This window comes from Tauraco erythrolophus, chromosome 15 (assembly GCF_009769465.1).
Source record: "Tauraco erythrolophus isolate bTauEry1 chromosome 15, bTauEry1.pri, whole genome shotgun sequence".
Classification (NCBI taxonomy): Eukaryota; Metazoa; Chordata; class Aves; order Musophagiformes; family Musophagidae; genus Tauraco; species Tauraco erythrolophus.
The window spans coordinates 20,577,013-20,595,325 of NC_141479.1; the positions used below are offsets into that span (position 1 = coordinate 20,577,013).

The window sequence follows — 18,313 nt, forward strand, 5'->3', positions numbered from 1 at the left end:
TCTGAGGTGGCTCTCCAGAAAACGCAGGGTAAAATCCTAAGTTTAAGACAACCAGCCTCAATGCCTTTATCAGAATCCCTCCAAATAAGTCTGTTGACTTTGTTGGCATTGTGCTGGGAAACAAGTCTGCCTATGGAAGGGGCCATCACTATACAGCTGCACTGCTGCTAAGGTATGTGCCTATCAGGCAAGCGTTTGCAAGCATGAAATCTCATCTTCTGCAGCTACATCTGCACTGGTTCAGTTCTTGTAGTATTGCAGAAAAAAGCCTACAGGACAACACAAGAAAGACTGTGGCACTCGACTCACACCTATCGTGGTGACCAGAACCCCTTCACACAAACCCATCACAACCCCATATGCAAAAAACACCCAATCTTCATTTGAATTTGATTGCCTTGTTCAGATCAATGTTAAAACTTGACTGCATTCCAGAAACAATGGAAGAAGAGACAGAAGGATCTAGCAACACATCCCTCTTGGAATTTCAGTTAGATACAACACAAGAATCTAGCTGTATTTGCCTCGGTTCTCCTTGACCAGTGAGATGTGTCAATACCTTAAAACCTGGAAATAAGCTTGTCTGCAGCTTACATGCACAACAATAGCCAGTCCCTGACAAGGAAAGTCTCCGCTTCCTGAAGTTACCTCCAGTTAAAATAACTTGCACATCTGTGAAAACAGGTTTGAACAATCCAAAATCACCGATCCAAATACACGAGTAAAAGGCACAATTTATACTGCATGTTACAGTTATTAGACATCAGAAGAGGTCCACATCCTTCTGTCAATACCCACCTGTGTTTTTTCTAAACTTGCATGGGCCAAATCTTTCAACTTCATTTTACAAAAGTCCAGATAAAGCACAGATACCTGAAATGCCTATGGCAACAGGTACAGGATCTTCCTAGTGTCACAACTCTATTTTGCAGAAATGTCCATCTGTTCCATCCTGCTTTACCACTGACACATGCAGAAGAGAGAAGGGGCTTTAGCTAATACAGCAGGACCAGCATAGAAAAATCGGTGAATTTTGCTAAACAACCATACGATTGCCCCCAGCTCGTCACTACTCCCAACAACTTGGGGATTACAGCATGGATCCAGTACACCAATGCCCAAGTGTTCCCACAGTTAGCTGGGCCTCTGAGATAAAAGGAAAGGCTTAAGACTTCCCAGACCGACGCTCATTTTATAAATTCGTTTCCTAAGGCAGCAATATTCTGTATCGATAGGATGGTGAAATTATTCAGAAGTTATGCATTTGACAAGTGTCTGCATGAAGCATGTATGAATGTTTCCAGCTAACCACTTAATGCAAACACAAATACACATAGACGCTCACCACAGTTTGTTAAAGAGTATTCAGCAGGATACTTCACTCTTCTCATCTCTCTCCCGTGTAGAAATTTGAAATATGTTACACTAAAAGCTAGTTTCAAAGTGTGGATTAGGGAAAATAGAGCCACTGATAGCTTTCAGGTCCAAGCCTATGACAAAGCCATTCACTGTTTAACTATATACAGAGTATATTACTGACATTTCTACAAATCAGGATTAAAACTATTCACTGGATTAATACAAACTGTCTCCAATCCAACTAAGCACAACGGGTACTGCACCTTTCTCATTTTTCTTCCATTTCAGCTACAGCCTTTTTAACTGAGACACTTCCAGCCCCAGTACTTTGCCAAGAGAGGAAGGATGAACTTAGGCAGCTCACTATTTCTGACCGCAAGTGAGAAGAAATCCTGTTCTCTCAAGCTGTCTGAAACAAGACTCACTAGAAAATATCAACAGAAGAATTACACAACTGGTCAAGCAACCTGCCCACCTCCTACTCTCATGACCGAATTTCAAGTGCTCTAGGTTAAAAAGGTAGCAGGTCCTGCTAAATTAAGAGATGTGTCTGTTTGCTATGAGAATTCAAATCTGTAAGAGAGGAATGGTAGCTCCAGGGTAGCAAATAATCTTCAGTTGTACTCCAACCTTAAAAGATGGAACTCCCTACCAGACAGATCATCATGTATCAAGGAGAACTCAACACAATCTTTGCTGCTGGTGAACCAGAAAGCAGAATATCAGTTAGTAAGAAAGCCTTATTTGTTCCACAACTCCTTTTACCAACTATCACTAAGGCAATCTATAAATGAAAAAGCTACATTCTCTGAAAACTCAGCAGGTATTCTGTAAGAGAAACAGATCAGAGGAAAACCTAATTAATTTTCACAGTGTACCATGACTAATCTTGGCATATATGGTACTGGAATAGCAATCAGTGAGTACAAATGAAAACTGTGTTGAACCCTGTCCTATTTTTAATCAGATGAGAGCCACAAACCTAGCCATGCTTCTGCTTACTGTTGCATTTTCTTCCACCCTGATAGCTTTTACAGCTGGAGAAATAGCTACTTACAGCACTATTCTGCTGTAAAAAATTATTGCTACTTACAGCTACAGGGATTACAGTTGAGTATGTCACAGAAAAGGAGGTCCAGTGGAGGCACGCTAAGAATATTTCCTTGGGACATTTAACCCTTTCCAAGTTGTATCAGTTCCTTTGAGTGAAAATGTGCTTTGAAATTCTTGATCATAATTTATGTGGTATTAAACTGTATTTGCAAGGTTATGCAGCAAGCCAGAGGCAGAGAAGGAAACAGAACTCTGAAGACGAATTCCAAATTTAAAAAAAAAAATGTATACGGTCCATGACAGTATTTTTAATGACATTTGAAGGCAATATTCTAGTGCTGCTAATGTGATGGTGTATTTCCCCTGCATTAGTTCTGCCGTACAGAGCTGTTTTATTAATACCACAAAGAGTTCACAAAAGCTGTTCTACACAAATTGCAGCTCGTAGTTCAAAGACTTTCCTCACTTAACAGTGCTTTTTGCATGCATTAAACAAAAATACCCTTAGTCACATTTTAACCTAGACATTTTAATATTTGTAAGCATAGCCTGGAGTGTGAAAAGGGAATGCACACTTAACTCAAATTGGGTAGGCCCAGCTTTTAGCCAGGTCAGCATGCAATATAACATTACAAAAATAAGACTGATTTTGTAACGACATTTCGGTGCACACGTGTGCTGGGAAACGTGTGACCTCTCTCTTCTATCCTCCAACCCTCTTCCCTCAGTTTCTCACTTATACGTTCTTGGGAACCAAGAGAAAGGTGGTTGTGGAAACCTAACTGCTATTTTAAATGCCTTCTCTTCTCCCCAGTAAAGCAACACTCATCACCATATGCTTCATCCAAGAAATAACCTGCTACTATAAGGATGAAGGTGGTGTCAGAGATATTCACTTCTTAAGAAGATATTTCCTGAGAGCTAAGCTGATACTTCAACTCATAAGGAACCTTCTTGTTTATTTTCCAAAAGAAAAACACGCACACTTGCCTGTCGCTGACCATTTTTCACTGAAGCACTAACACTTCCTACAAAAACCCTTCTATAACTTCCTTTGCTCAACCCAACCCAGAAGTAAAGAAGCAAAATTCCACTCTCCGATCACAATTAAAATACCGCTAATTGCTTTCAAGAGATATGAGTTCATTCCCCCACTGGAAGCACGCACACGGAAAAGGACACACCTTTGGAGTGTTTCCCCGAAGGCCTCTTGGGTAATGACTCTTCAATGGAATGTGTTGATGTATGTAGTACATTTTCCAAACTGTTACTGACACTGTTGATGGGGGTCTCGGACCTTGGAGTGACCTGGAAAGAAAAAAACACAAAAGTGTGTTGGAAATGTGCAAACCTTCCTCCAGAGTGAACAGAACCACTTGGAAGGCAGTTAGGAGACATTTGCTTCCTTTAAAACCAAGGGGTGTTACTATGGATATTCCACAAGTAACAGTTCAGGGAAGTTGTTTTGGTCAGCAGCTATTCTCAAATCTAGATTATCTTGGCTAATCTATAAAGCTACTTAAAGTATAATTTTTTTTAAACAATAGTCACACAGCAGTCAACTGCAGAGATATTGCAAGACCCTTAACCTCCCCACACCGCAGTTCTTCACATAAAACCAGTATTTTCCAGGAGCCCTTTTCCCCTAGTTTTCTTGTTGAAAAGTTACTTCCCCTGTCTACACAAATGCAGACTCAAAGAAATTCTTTACATTGAGGGTGGTGAGGTACTGGAACAGGTTGCCCAGAGAAGTTGTGGATGCCCCATCCCTGGCAGTGTTCAAAGCCAGGTTGGATGAGGCTTTGAGCAACCTGGTGTAGTGGAGGATTTCCCTGCCCATGGCAGGGGGGTTGGAACTAGATGATCTTTGAGGTTCCTTCCAACCCAAACCATTCTATGATTCTATTTCAAAGTATTTCCATACAGATTACAAGGAATGAATTCCAATTTAGCAAAAAAATCTAATATTCTTGTCTTTGCCATTTAAAAGCCTGCTATCATGATCATACTTCAGTCAAGAACTTCACACTAAAAACGTCCAAGCAGAAGGCTGCATCATCAACACAGACTTCATGGCCTCATACTACCTTCTAAACTGCATTTAGCATAAGAAAACATATTTTCACCATTACTTAAAACTACAGAAACAAACAAAACATCATTAGAAAAAGCAGAATTGAGCACTGCCTACTTGAGTCGCTGTCCACAAGAGCATTCACAATTATGCAGCAACACACAAAAACATATTATTACTTGTAGTAGAACATTCAATGCCTACCTCATAAGCAAGGCAATTACTCTCATTTTCTAGGTAATGAGAAGCATAGATTAACAGTTAAAAGTTAACAGTACTGAACACAAGGGTTTAAGTATCTTAAAGAGGAAAGTGTGCTTTAAAGAGGTAGTTAAGACTCACAAAAGCACTCGTATTAACTAATGCACTACTAGAATGTCAATTGCCACACTGAATCAATGTGAAATCCTGCTATGAAGAGCTGTAATTAGAATTTAACGTGGATTTTTAGCCTTTTGCAAATCACAGGAGAAAATGTACACCTGGACATAACAAAAGAAGCTATCCTTTCTTCATGGTAACTAATACCAGCAGCTCCAGGTCCCTGTAAGGAAAAAGGCTCACTCAGACCCCGTTTACTTGAGACAGTGCCATGAGTTAGGACAATTTACATGTAAAACAATACTTTGCTCACCCTACCATTAGCCTCACACGTCGTCATCAATCAGAATACACAATGCAAGTGAAAAATAGCACATCCCCACCTCTACACAATTACCTACTGTAAGCTTCAGTTTAAGACTGAGTTTATAGATTTATACACAGTTTAAGGCAGTAGCACAAGTGACAGACTGGGTATACTTGACATCTGTAAAAAAGCTTAAATGGGCAAAGAAATCAATCCAGAAAGACAGATGAGTGTCAGAAGAAAGCAGGATTACAAGTACCTGCTTTCCTTTTCAGCACTGTTCGTCTACTTTTTGATCAAAAAATAAAGTTTACTTGTATGCTTCTTCAGCACAGCTTTCCACCAGTAACAAAAATGTAATATCAAGCTTTCACATGATAAAGATGAGCCGTTAAACTTCAAGCTTGGAGGGAGGGTGGAGAGTAGTTTAAGTCTCCCTGCCAAAGTCAGTCTCTACCAAAGCTCATCTCACACCGTCTCTCTCCTGGAGCTCATTAAACTCTCGCTTTGGTGGACTGCTGCTCAGAGGAAGTTCCAGCAGCCTGAGCCATGCCACCACCATCCTCCTGGCAACAGGTGACTTCAAGTAACAGGGCAAGCTAGAAAATTCGATTCAGGCAAGACTCTGTTATCCTCAACAACCAGGTTCCAAATATTGAGAATAATCAGCAAATATAAACACTTCAAGTACTTGAAAGTGGGTAAGAACATAGTCACAGGGTTTCAGAAATATATCACCTATCTTGTACTCCCTTCACTATCCTTACAGTAAGCATTGCGTGCAGTTTAAAATTTGCATTTTGTTTATACATAACCTCCAATTCTTTCCATAAAGATTTAATTTTTATATGCTTGGTAAAGATTAATTTAGCCCATATGTCTTGACTGACTGAGCTCATATACTATCTGATTCAGTCGCACATCAAAGCAAAGCAGTTTCAAATTGGCCTAGAAAAATCACAAAGCTCTGATTAGTTCCAAATGGAGCGCTTTGTTAGTGAGCTGAATGGTGTTATAACCAGTGAATCTGATGGCTTAAAGCTTTTTCATTCCAAATCTGAAATAATTTTTTCCACTGACTTAAACATACCGATACTGCAAAGGTTTGGATTTGTTTAGGAAAAGTAAAATAATGAAAAATGTTTTGCAAATCCAAGTTTTATTTCCAAAATAGTAACAGCTTTTTTTTTTTTTTTTAATTTGAGGCCAAGTAAAACACAGAGGAACAATAACCCATCAGCTATGAACTGCAGACGATACTGTCCTGGGAGGGTCAGAAGAAACACTGGCAAAAGCTTAACAGGAGATGCTGAGGAAGGACTTGTCGGAATTCAACTGTAGAATCATAGAATGGTTTGGGTTGGAAGGGACCTCAAAGATCATCCAGTTCCAACCCCACTGCCATGGGCAGGGATACTCTCCACTACACCAGGTTGCCCAAAGCCTCATCCAACCTGGATGTAGAGAAGGTCAGTGTCAAGTAAATTCTGGGAGGAACATTCACCACTACTGCAATCCCTAGTTTGGGCTCAGCACAAGTAACTACAATTAGTAGTCACTAGATTCCGAACGAAGATTTGGAGAAGTCGTAAGCAAACTGCTTTGGACCTTTTAGGGTCTGTAACATCTCTGAAGAAAGCCAAGATGCCATTAAAGAAGAAGCATCTGCTGCTCGAGAGCTGTTAAAGGCTTGTTTTCTGAAGCAGCAGCAGTCCGCAGTAAAGGTGGATAAGCTGGCATCACAGAAACCAGAAACGTTCAGGCTATACATCACAACAAACCACAGGAGTGACATTTTATAAATGCAGAAAAATTCATGAATCATTCAAGGTCTAAGAGGGCACAGCATCAGACACTTGAACAGAAGACTCTGGATTTTTCAACTGAAATTATTTGAGAACATCAGCAGAAGCAGTCCATGAAGACTAATCAAATACAACAGGAACCCCAGAGAGTTAAAGCAACAGAAATATTCTTCACTATACCTAATCTTACCCTCAGCACAGCATTTTGCAGAGGGGCAGGGAGGAAGCAAGCCCTCCATAGCACCTATCCATAATTTCATTAGATTATTCACTAATTGTTTGAACATCAGAGTGGCCTGCAGGCTTTTTCAATGACTCTAGGAGATGCACCACTCAAACTTGTGCAGAAGAGATTCTTAAACGGTTTTTTACTCAACACTGATGTTGTGTCTACTGCCTCCACAGCAAAGCATCTGGCTCACAGATGAACTCCTGATTTTCCACATTAAAACCTAGCTTGTCTCTTGAATTACAAGTCAAAGTAGTAGCCACAACTGACAACAACAAAGAAAACTCATCACTACCTAATGACTAACTGGGGCTCAGCCTGAATTCCTCATTCTCCATAGTAATAAAGACAATATCAAAACTGGTATCAGCTACTGAAAAGCACGTCCTTCCCAACAAGCACTAGACAGAAGGATGGCAGAATGCCACCTTGAAGCCCCCCAGCCCCAGGAGTTAACTAGGCAGAGAAACACTTGCTTTCACTCAGGGGTTGAGGACAAACATGTCAAGGTATCAGAAGCCATCGATACGATTTTAGCCATTATCATATTTTCCCCCCTTTTCGCCTGCCAGCAAACAATAACATTTTTTCAGCAGAGTGCAGCGATTTTCTTCTCAGCAGAGATGTACAAACAGGCAGAGATCTTCTTGGGACAGTGAAAAAAGTTCTAGAAAGCTCTCGAAAGCCCTTGATCCATCAAAAGCATACAGGAAAACAATTAAAAATCACATAATGAAATCACCAGAAGCAGTTACTTCAACAGGTAGTGTTACTCTTTCAGCCAGTGCTACCTGAAGTGGCTCTGCCACCATCCAAGACAGTGCAAGTCAATATGGAAAGTGGGAAATCTGTGAAGCCAGATTCAGTAACCATCAGCTTTGCTCCCCAGGGACAACGCCTAACGTTTAATATAGCAAAGTCTTTCACAAAAATAACAGGACTCAGAAGTCAAACATGATGTGGTAAGAATTTTACCAAAACGGCAGTTTTATGTTCCTTTTAAAAATAACTAACAGAACACAGAAAATACATGGTTTAATAACAAAGTATTTGCTGACTTAGTTTGAAGTGGAGCCAATACTAACAAATCAACATAGCTTGCTACCTAAAGTGTAACATGACTTACAGTTTAAGGAAACAATGATATAGGATCCAAGGGAATAAATACTGATTTCTACACCTAGTTAGGTACAAAATTTAGGTCACGCACTACACAGGCAAAGTGAACAAAATACAAAAGCAATGAGGCAGTCGTGTGAGATACTAGGGCTGCAGCGAAAAGCCACACGAACGCGTTCTCCCATTGATCACGCGGGAAAACTTTTTCACACAACATTCATTTTCCAAAAGCTGCCAGCGATATCCTGGGAAAGTCCCACAGATAAAACACTTCTGCCCACACTCGCTTTGGAAGTCTCCATTGAAAAGGTTTTTCATAGTCATAAACTGACATCCATGTTTGAGGCTGATGCAGGTACTGTGTAAGAGCATACTCAGGAACTGGAGTACTGAAGTCTGGGGGGAAAAAAAACCCAGTCAACTCTATTCATCCCTGCCAGTTTCACATTAGCAAGTATTAACAGCAGCTTATTTCGAGGTTAACACCAAGGTCTTTAACACAGTGCAATCCTGTTTGCAAAAATGCTCCAGCAGAAGCTTGATGGCAAAGATACAGCCCTTGCATGCTTAGGCAGATAAACTGCTATTTCCCAACACAGGTACATAACTCAGGTTCCCAAATAATTTGGAAAAAAACCCAAAACACAGCATTGCTAACACTCAGATGTCAGTCTACCACTGCATGAGACTGTTCACTAGGCTAAGTCTGAGCCAGAAACAAGAGCAAGCAATGCAAGGATCTGACACTCAAAATCTACTGAGACGACAAAACCAGGAAGAGCAGACTGAGCAAACATCCTCCTCCTAGTAGCAACAAGCCATTAGTCTGCCCAGCTGCTTGTGAAACCACAGCCTCAGGCACCAGTTCTGCATTTACTTATATATGCAAATACCTGACTGTTCTGCCACTAGGAGAACAAAATTAAAAACTACTCCTTTTGAAGATTTGGGATCTTCCACAAGGTTGTTTAAGGAACACTCACAAACACACCCAAGTTTTCATGTACCCAGTGAAGTCCTCAACACTACTCAACACTTATGTACACGTGTTTAGTTCCTTTGTTGGACTGGAAAGTGTTTGGTTTGTGCTAGAAATTCATGCAGCTCCAACAGCCAGAGTCTACCAAAAAAAAAAGATGTAAGCACCAGGTGCAATCAAGTCAGACGTGTCCATGTTTCTCAACAGCTACAAAAGGGCCCACACCTATTCCCATAGAAAGTTGGCAAAAACACATCCATCTTTAAACACAAAGGGTGAAGAGGCAATTCACAGAGAAATGGGATAACAGATCAGATGCTTTTGTCCTGTGAGACTATTACTGGAATGAAATGAGGCGTGCAGTACTTCAATGCTTCGGGACAATCACACCTGCTACAAGGCTCCATCATAAATTTAGTAGAGCAGACGGACCAAAAAGCCTGGGTTGTATTTTATAGACTAAGTCATTTCCACTAAAAATCCTTCGCTTAAAGACTTGTGAATACTTTGTTAACACCAAGAACGTAAATCTAGTGTAGATTAACTGGACTTTAATTATGTTGCACCCTGTGTTTGCCATTCAAGACAGACAGAAGAAGCATTTGGAGACACCTGGCAACAATAGCTCCTGCAAAGTCGTGTGCTCACTCCCTAAGCCAAACAAGTGAAGCTGAGATCTGCAAACAACTTTCAGAATTCTTTAGTGTTAGCTAGTGCAATGTTTTCTGCCACTGCTACAGTCTCCAACCGTTAGCCACATGAGCTTGCCAAACAGGCAGAATATGTGGGATTTCCCACTGGAAAGATACACCGAGTTAAAGTTTGAACTCAAAAAGGAAAAAACTTTCTATAAAAGCCTACAGAAAAAAAAAAAAGCAGCACAAGTCTTAATACAAATAAGCTACAAAACAGCCTGTTTCATCTACTCGATCTTCCACAATTTACTGCAGCTTACTGGACAAGCTGCAAGTGCAACCAGTTCATTCACATTGTGCTCATTCAAGGCACTTTCATTCTGGACTTTTGGTGCATCAGGCATGTTTTCAAAAAGACAGATGACAAGAATATTCCTTTTTTATTTTTCCTTCAAAACAAAAAAGAAACCAAATCTGAATTTTACAAACCAATCATTAAAAACACCTCAAAATCAAAACAGATAACTGCTTATAACAAGACCTTTAAAGAGATACTACTGCTCCACATCCCAGCACTCATGTACAAGTATGTCCCTGTTTCTTCACCTGAATCCCCCCAAAAGCTAAAAGCACTGGAAAGGAAAACTACCTGACACTTCCCAAGGGAATTCAAAGCATAGCATGGGCCTATCTGCTATACAAGCCTTTAGCCCTTACTGACATCTGCCTTTAGAACATGGATAGTATCTTGACTTTAGAGCTACCATACTTACGTTGCCAGCAGATGGGTGGGAAACTATATACTGGGTGGGCCAGTACGTACACTTGGGAGGTAAACAGTCAAAGAAGCAATCCTACCAAGCAATGATACCACAAGCCATTCCCTGGTAGAACGGTTCATTGCCACTCTGGTCTCTCCTGCAACGATTCACAAATTAACAAGGTTGGCAGAAGTTTTCTGACAAGTCACAAATTCACTGAATTGCGTTTCTCCCTTCCTTCCCTCCTCAATAGCCACTTAAGTAATGCCTTGAGTGTAATAAAACTACTCACGGTGGAAAAGACAACACTGGAAAAGAATTCATAATATGCATGAAAAATGTTCACTTTCACTATTTATCATCATGACTTGGCAGGTCTTTAATTAAAATTAAGATCTTACTCTTAAGTAATTGATCTTATTATTTCTGGATCACTTCAGCTATTTACAAAAATCCTGAAACCCTATATTGGCCAGGACACCTGTTAAAAAGTTTATCCCTTCCAATGTTTATTATTGGATAATCATGCCAATGGGACCAAAGGAAAAATTCTATTTTAGCATAAGGCAAAAGGAAGGAATTTAGACGTTTGCTCATTAGAAAAACCCACACAAAGAAATACAGATCTGGACCATATCAACATCTCTTTGCTAGATTTAATACCCATTTCAAATTTAAATAAGGAACAACTTCAATTCAACTTGCTCCAATTCTTTTGCCGAAGAGTAGAGTCAAATCCTAGTTTAAGTGTGACAATGGCTCTCATTTCGACAGACAAATTAGATCTAGCATTTCTATAATAAGATTCTGTGCATTCACAGAAACTCTTAGCTATATTCTTGGAATAACATTCCTATATTTGCTTTTTTTTTTTTTTAAGAGAAAAAGGACTCAAAAGTAAGTAGTAAAACGGAGATGGTAGTTTTTGAATGTAGAAGATGACTCCACATGTCCCTTTACCAGAGCAAAAAGTATCACAGGTACTGCAGCACTGAGAAGTCCACAGAAGAATCAGAGTTCTGCTCTGCTAGAAAGAAGCAGTGCTGTACCTAATACTCAGCTAAAAGATGACAGGATCTCAGTTTTAGCAATTCAAACATCTAAAAAAATGCTAAACCAAATGGCTAAATACTTCCAAACAAGGATGCTGTTCAGCACCTTTGAAGTGAGACACTGGAATGCTTGTTAGGTGTGGTTAACTACTGCTGGCTCTGCTTTTCCAAGCAGGATCTACATACAGCTTGTACACGGACTCAATTAAAACAGTTTGAAGTCTGGTACAGTTCAAGATGCCCAACACCTTACAATAGGCATTTTTATTCCAGAAGAGATGAGGCCTACTTCATTGTTGCTTAACTGACAACTAACAGTTACAAGGTAATTAGTAGGAAAAAAAAAAAAGAGTAAATTAAAAAAGTGAAGTGGAACACACTCTTAACACAAAAACTTCATTCAGCCTGCGGAAAAAAAAAAGGCAAAACAGTTCATGGAAAAAATATCATCATTATTAGCTCAACACAGATTTTCTAGCTGCTCTATCTCTCATGTTTGGATGTACAGTCCATTTCCCAAGCAAACTAATTTAGGGTCTTAAATTCAAGTTCATCACGTTTAGGCAAAGCAAATTTGGTGGTAATTAATATTGTTACTACATGTGACCATTGTCTTCCAAAGATTCCTTTACATGTTAAGCTCATTTCTGAAAATGTTGCAGGTTTGAGACTGAATCCTTCTATCAGAGTCACAAAAACTTTCAAACAAGAGTATCAGCGAGCCAGAACTGGAAGCCCCATATTTCTTAACTGGAACATCAATAGGTATGAGTAATCCGTGTTGCCTCGAGTACCCAGAATACTAAAAGGACATGCAAAGATTGGCACATGTCACCAGCTGGAAGCTACAAGACCTGTCCCTACAGCTCCCAAGCTTAGTTTCATGTGGTTTTTTTTTAAATGAGATCATTCCTGAGATAGCAACTACAGATATCAGTGATTACACGCCTCTAATCTTAGCTAGCAACTGCTACTAACGTGGTAATCCACTAAAGCTATGAAATACCTCCAGTGGGTTAGGAGGCTAAAAATGAGGTTTTTCATTGTTTTTTCTATCCCTACAAAAACAGCATAAAAGCCATAAAGCCAGCTGACACAGATCACTTAATGGCTGGATTGCTTACTCTCTGAGGTCTTCAGGACTCAGTTGCAACCCAACAATAGTTTTTTTCAACTCATTATTCCACAGATGAAATAAAAATCCCTGAATATTTCTGGAGTATGTAACTTCAATCACCTGTAGCCAACAGTGCAAAAAGGTGAAGGTACTTGAAATGGAGCCTCCAAAACATCTACAGTCTTTAGTTATTTCTGAGTTTTAGATGAGCCTACGGAATTAGCACGGGTGAAAAATAGCATCTTATGCTACAAACTTGAAATAGCCATTGGTGCAGTATTTGGAAGCTGACTAGGCAAGAGCCCTTTTTCCCATTCACAAGGTATCAACCTGGAACAGCCACATAACTACAGTGTCACTGACTCCTGTTTCCTTTCAGCTGCAAACAAGCTGCAGTCAGACCTACTATTTCTGACCCCGGTTCTGCAGCTGAAGCCACCACCAGCTCACGGCACTAACTGTGCTGCAAAGCTCTTGTCACAGCCAGCTAGCAGAGCTGGTGCTAAGCAGCCAAAGCATTATCTTATTTTTCCTGGTTTTACAGAGTGAGCTCAATGAGTAGATGAGACAACGCCGAGAAATACAAGGTCTTAGACTCGTTAATAACTTCTCCTCTAGTTCAGGAGGTTATGTCCTCAGTGTTACCAACACATGCAGACATCCATAGAAAAGTTAGCCCATGCAGAGATTCCTATTACTATGTCTAGATGAGTTCCAGTATCCAGGTTGGTCCTGGTATGTCATTATCTACAAGACATAAGCCTAAGGGGTTCTGTAAAGACAGCATCACTACAACCTCAAAGCAATCAAGAATGAATAAAAACATTAAGTTTTCACCTCTAGTTAAAAAAAGACGTTCTCTGTCACAAGTCAGACCCAACAGAAGTCTGTATGGGCAGTTCAAGATGCTGGAAGACAGTTTTGAGACATTTCTCCCCTCTCTGTGGGTCACATTCAGCAGTGGCAATTCCCCTACCAAAGCACCAGGACACCTACTTGCACAGCAGGAGACATTTGGCTACTGGTTTTCATGTGCCCTGACGCTTCCAGCTCCACCTCCTCTACAGGAGAGCAGCAGTTTGCAGCTCTAAGCACTATAGATCAGCACAGAAACGACCCCTAGATGCTAGGCTCTAAGTGCTGGCCAGAAAACCATTCTCTCTCCTTTGTGGCAAAGGTATAAAAGTCAGCCAAACAGGCATCTCAAGGTACAAAACCAGCCTGAAAACTCAGTTGCATCATTTTGAGTTAAAAATAAACCCATTATGGTTAATCCCAGGAACAAAAGTTTTTAAAGACCTGTTCCTTTAGATACATCCCTGGGCTTCCTGTGAGGACAATTTGCACTGATTCAATTTTTGAAACCTATACAGTCACCTTAGATTTTATGCCTACCAGCATAAAGTTTGAAGAATCCACAACTCAAACCCTGCAAGAGTTGGCACCACTCAAAACAAGAAGAAAATACAGGACAAGACAAGGGGCAGAAATGACCATCTTCACAGAGACTAAAGCAACAGCCTGCTGTAGAGAGGGCAGGGATGTCCCCACTCCGGGCAAGGAAACTTAATTTTGTCAATCAAGAAGAAACCATGAATCTAATAATTACTGACCTACTTAAAGCCAGCCACAGCCACCTTTTCCTGTAAAGTTAAGATTTATATAATCCAAGAATAATCTCGAAAAACACAAATTAAAGCAAAAAGATGCTGGTAGCTGTTTTGAGCCTCCTCGTAATCAGCAATTGCAGCAGAGAGTAAAAGACAACAGTAAAAAGCAGTGGTGGGCATCACGAACCAACTTTAAATGTGTCCACCTCCCCCAAAGCAACTTGAAGAATCATGACATGTTTAGAGTAGTTTTGTATCAACCATTCAATCTCTTCACTGTTACACACAATTTATTTTTGAGAGATTTTGCTGTAAGCTGTGAGACAGGAGATGGAAAGAGGACTGCAAGCTCCAATCCTCTGGAAAAAAGTTGTAGCTAATATCAAGTTGGGTCGTATTTTAATAGGACTGACTAAGCAGAAGCAGCACATTTCCATCTGTATCTGCAAAAAGAACAACGAGCACTGTCCAACTTTTTTGTTGAGTTTCCCTAAATTAAGCAAGTTAAACGCAAATCATCAGGAATTGCAACGGACCTCTAGTTATACCAAAAAACAGGTAGTCACACGAGTGCCAGTCCCTGTTCCCACACTCAGCACAAGGGAAACGCTGAAGGATAACCAGCCCCGTTCACAAAGAGCTCCCTATTTGCATGCCGGTACACATCCACTCCATTCCCGCTTCCAAAAGTTTCTCAGGACCTCAAATGGCGACCACTTCTCCAGCTCATTCTCCAAGGACGAGCTCAAAGAGGGCTGTGCTTGAGAATTTAGGAGCAGCATTCACACAATTTAACACAGAGTGCTGACTTCGAGTACCAGCTCAGCGTAGCTCAAGCTGTAGTAAAGCAACAGGAGTGATGAGAAAGCAAGCGCTGGCTCCGGGGAAGAAATTCTCCTCCAATTCCGAAGAGGATGAGGAGCGCCGGACTCTTGGCAGGCAGTAGCCCAGCGTAGCTCACTTTCTCTTGACATCTGCTTTGTTTTTTTCTAGGTGATGTTACAACACAAGTATTGTCACAACATAACTTGGTAACATCACAAGATCGAAGTGCGCAGTGTTGGAATTTATTTGTGCATATTTAAACAGGGTTGAATGGAGAAAGACATTGTTTTTTCCATTTGCTGCATCCAACTCCTGTTTTAAGCCAGCTGCTTACTCTAAAAGTAGCAAAATTACCCAGCTATCAACATCGAAAAAAATTAACAATCTTAAAAAAGGAAATTTGCATCTGTTGAAACAAAATGCATATTCAAGAGACCAAAAGCAAAGTCACCTTTTTTGTTCCCTCTCAACTATTCTGTACTTAGCAACCAGTATTCTTCAACGCCAATTTCTTAAAAAAAATATTTAAGAGACAACCCTTCAATGAGTTCAAAAGAAAACAAAACACACAATAACCAAGTGACTGTTCTGTACGCCTTACTGTTGGCACGAAAAATGGTAGGATGGATTCTCCGTCCATCTTAGATTGACATAAATAGTGCCGGAGTTTTTCAGCTACGTAAATCGTGCACTAGTTGTGAAGCTTCGAAAGCACACTCTGAAAAATGTTCCTGCCTGCGTAATTTTGTCTTTTTTTTTTTCTTGCTCATCTTATTTTGGGGAAACTTGTACATGATTTTTTGGGAAACTTGTGTATGATTTATAGTCTTTCCTTTCAAACCTAGGGTTTGTGCATCTTTTGAATAAAGGGAAGTTGCAAGCAGTTAAGTATCTGAAAGGAAGCTTTTTCTGGTTTTAATTATACCCTTCCACATTCTGTGTGAAATATTCCTTCCATCTATATTTTATTCACGTAGAGCTCTAAACCGAGGTGCTCCCATACCATGTTTTTCCCCCCTTTAAACAAAATGTCAGGAACAAGCGCTGTCTAAAGACAAAGGAAGGGATGATTAAGAGAAATACAAATTTTAATAATACTCATCTGAATTTTTACAATTAAAGCAGTGGTATTCAAAGAAACACGGAACTGGAAGGAAATTTGTATTCAGAGGAAGACCAAGCATAGATTTCTGTCTCAGCCTGAAATTCAATGCTCAACTTAATGGAATCTGTACTGAGCCCTCAGAAACAGCTTTACTTAGGATACTACTCCAACACTGGGATTTTCATAGCCTTTAGGCATACACCATCTTTCCCAACAGAAGGGTAACACAGTTACTTGCTGACTGATCCCACATCCTCAAAAGCTGCAGCCCATTAACTGATCACACACACTCACTTAGCTGGTACTCACTTTGAACTTTCCAGCAGGTTAAATTCAGTGGAGAAGTCAGTCTGACTCCCTAACTCCTAGCAGGCTAAGAGCACTTAAGCAGTCAGTAACATATCTAATTACTAACAGCACGTCTTAAAACGTTACTGTCTAGCTTAATTGCTGGCAATTGAATGAATGAACGGCAAGTTAATGACGGTGAACCACTGACACCAGGATCAATACCCGAGAGAGCCAGGGTGACAGGCAACCACAACATTTCTTGAAGTTTAGTATCAGAAACTCAAACTGTTTGCCATCACGTTCATCTAAACAAAACCCAGACGCACCAAGATGCCTTTGCCACTGGACAGCTACTCCCAAAGCTGATCCTCCTTTCCAACTTCTCCCAGGGAAACTTTTAAACAGATGCTTGTTCCCACACCTAGAGATACTACACATTTGTTGCCCCTGCTAAATCACTGGTCTTCCATGCAACTGGTAGGACTGTTCCCTCAGCAGACGCTTTGCCAGAAGCAAACAGTTAAGGTTTATGCTGCTGCCTGTTGAGCAGCTTGTGAACCCCCTTCTCATTTAAATGTCACGAACCCATAGAAACTACGTGCATTCCCTCTTTTTGCCCTCAGTCGACCATCCCCATTATCAACTGAGCAAGTGATCTCTGCCAATCGTCACCAGAACGCCTGTACTAAAAGGAAGGTTTAAAATCACTGTCGAAGACACAACCCGGTGCCCTGCAGCAGTGCCATCACGGTGTGTAAAAGCAGGATGCTCACCTTGTGGCAGCCAGGATAGGTTGCCATGGTGTTGAGGGTAGAGGTGCTGGGATTCTTGCTGGTGCTGGCCATGATATTCTGGATCTGGGTGAGCTCCTGCCTCAGCACCTGTTTCTGGTGGAAGCTGAAAGCAGGGTGGTTGGATGCCATCGTGAAGAGCAACAGGAACTCATCCCCTGTACGGCCCTCGTTGAGTTGTAGCCCGTAGTTGTTGATGACCGAATCGATGTGGGTGAGGGTACGGAAGAGGACCCCGGCTGCCTCTCGGTGGGCAGACCCGAGCAGGGCGAGAGAGACCAAAAGTTTGCTGCGTACCACCTCGTCCGTCAGGTTGGTGAGGCTGCCCAGGTCGGCGGGGTTGTTGGCCTTGATTTCGGAGTCGCGCAGGGAGTGGTAGTCCTTGCGGGCCAGGTCCTCCAGGCAGGCGCCCAGGAAGCGCAGCTCCAGCGGGATGCAGAGGTCCAGGAGGCCGCAGAGGAACTCCACACGCTGCGGGGAGGGCAGCTCGGAGAACCAGCGGTACACGCCGTCCCGCTGCAGCCGCGGGCACCGCTTCTCCACCATGGTGCTTCGCCTACCCCCGGCCCGGAGGGAGCACGCCCTGGCGGGGGCAGCGGCGGCGACGGCGGGCGGCAGCGACCCGAGGGGAGCCCGCACGGCCGGCGCCCCGACACCCCCCGGGCGGCCCCCTCCGCGCTCCCGCCCTCCCGGCAAACCCGCCCCCCGGGGGGCGAGGGGGCCCGGTGGCGAGGAGCGCGGGGGGCAGCCCCCGGCGGCGGGCAGGGCCGGGCCGGGCCCCCCCGAAGGCGGCCGCCGGCGGCGCCGGGGGAGCAGGCCTGAGCGCTGAGGCGCGGCCTGGCCGCGGGGTCCCCGCCCGGCAGGGCCCGGCGGCCCCGCG

General features: G+C 42.0%; 1 protein-coding gene across 2 annotated transcripts in view; it reads right to left on the minus strand.

Annotated features, from left to right (window-relative positions):
• ZCCHC14 (zinc finger CCHC-type containing 14) overlaps window positions 1-17,979 on the minus strand; it is a 54,912-nt gene extending 36,933 nt beyond the window's left edge. For both annotated transcript variants that reach the window (XM_086621063.1, XM_086621062.1), the window contains exons 1-2: window positions 17,416-17,979; window positions 3,597-3,720 (exon numbers count right to left, since the gene is read on the minus strand). In XM_086621063.1, the coding sequence (XP_086477189.1) occupies window positions 3,597-3,720; window positions 17,416-17,979 (688 nt within the window). The remainder of the gene's footprint in view (window positions 1-3,596; window positions 3,721-17,415) is intronic.
• Window positions 17,980-18,313: the final 334 nt, after the last annotated feature.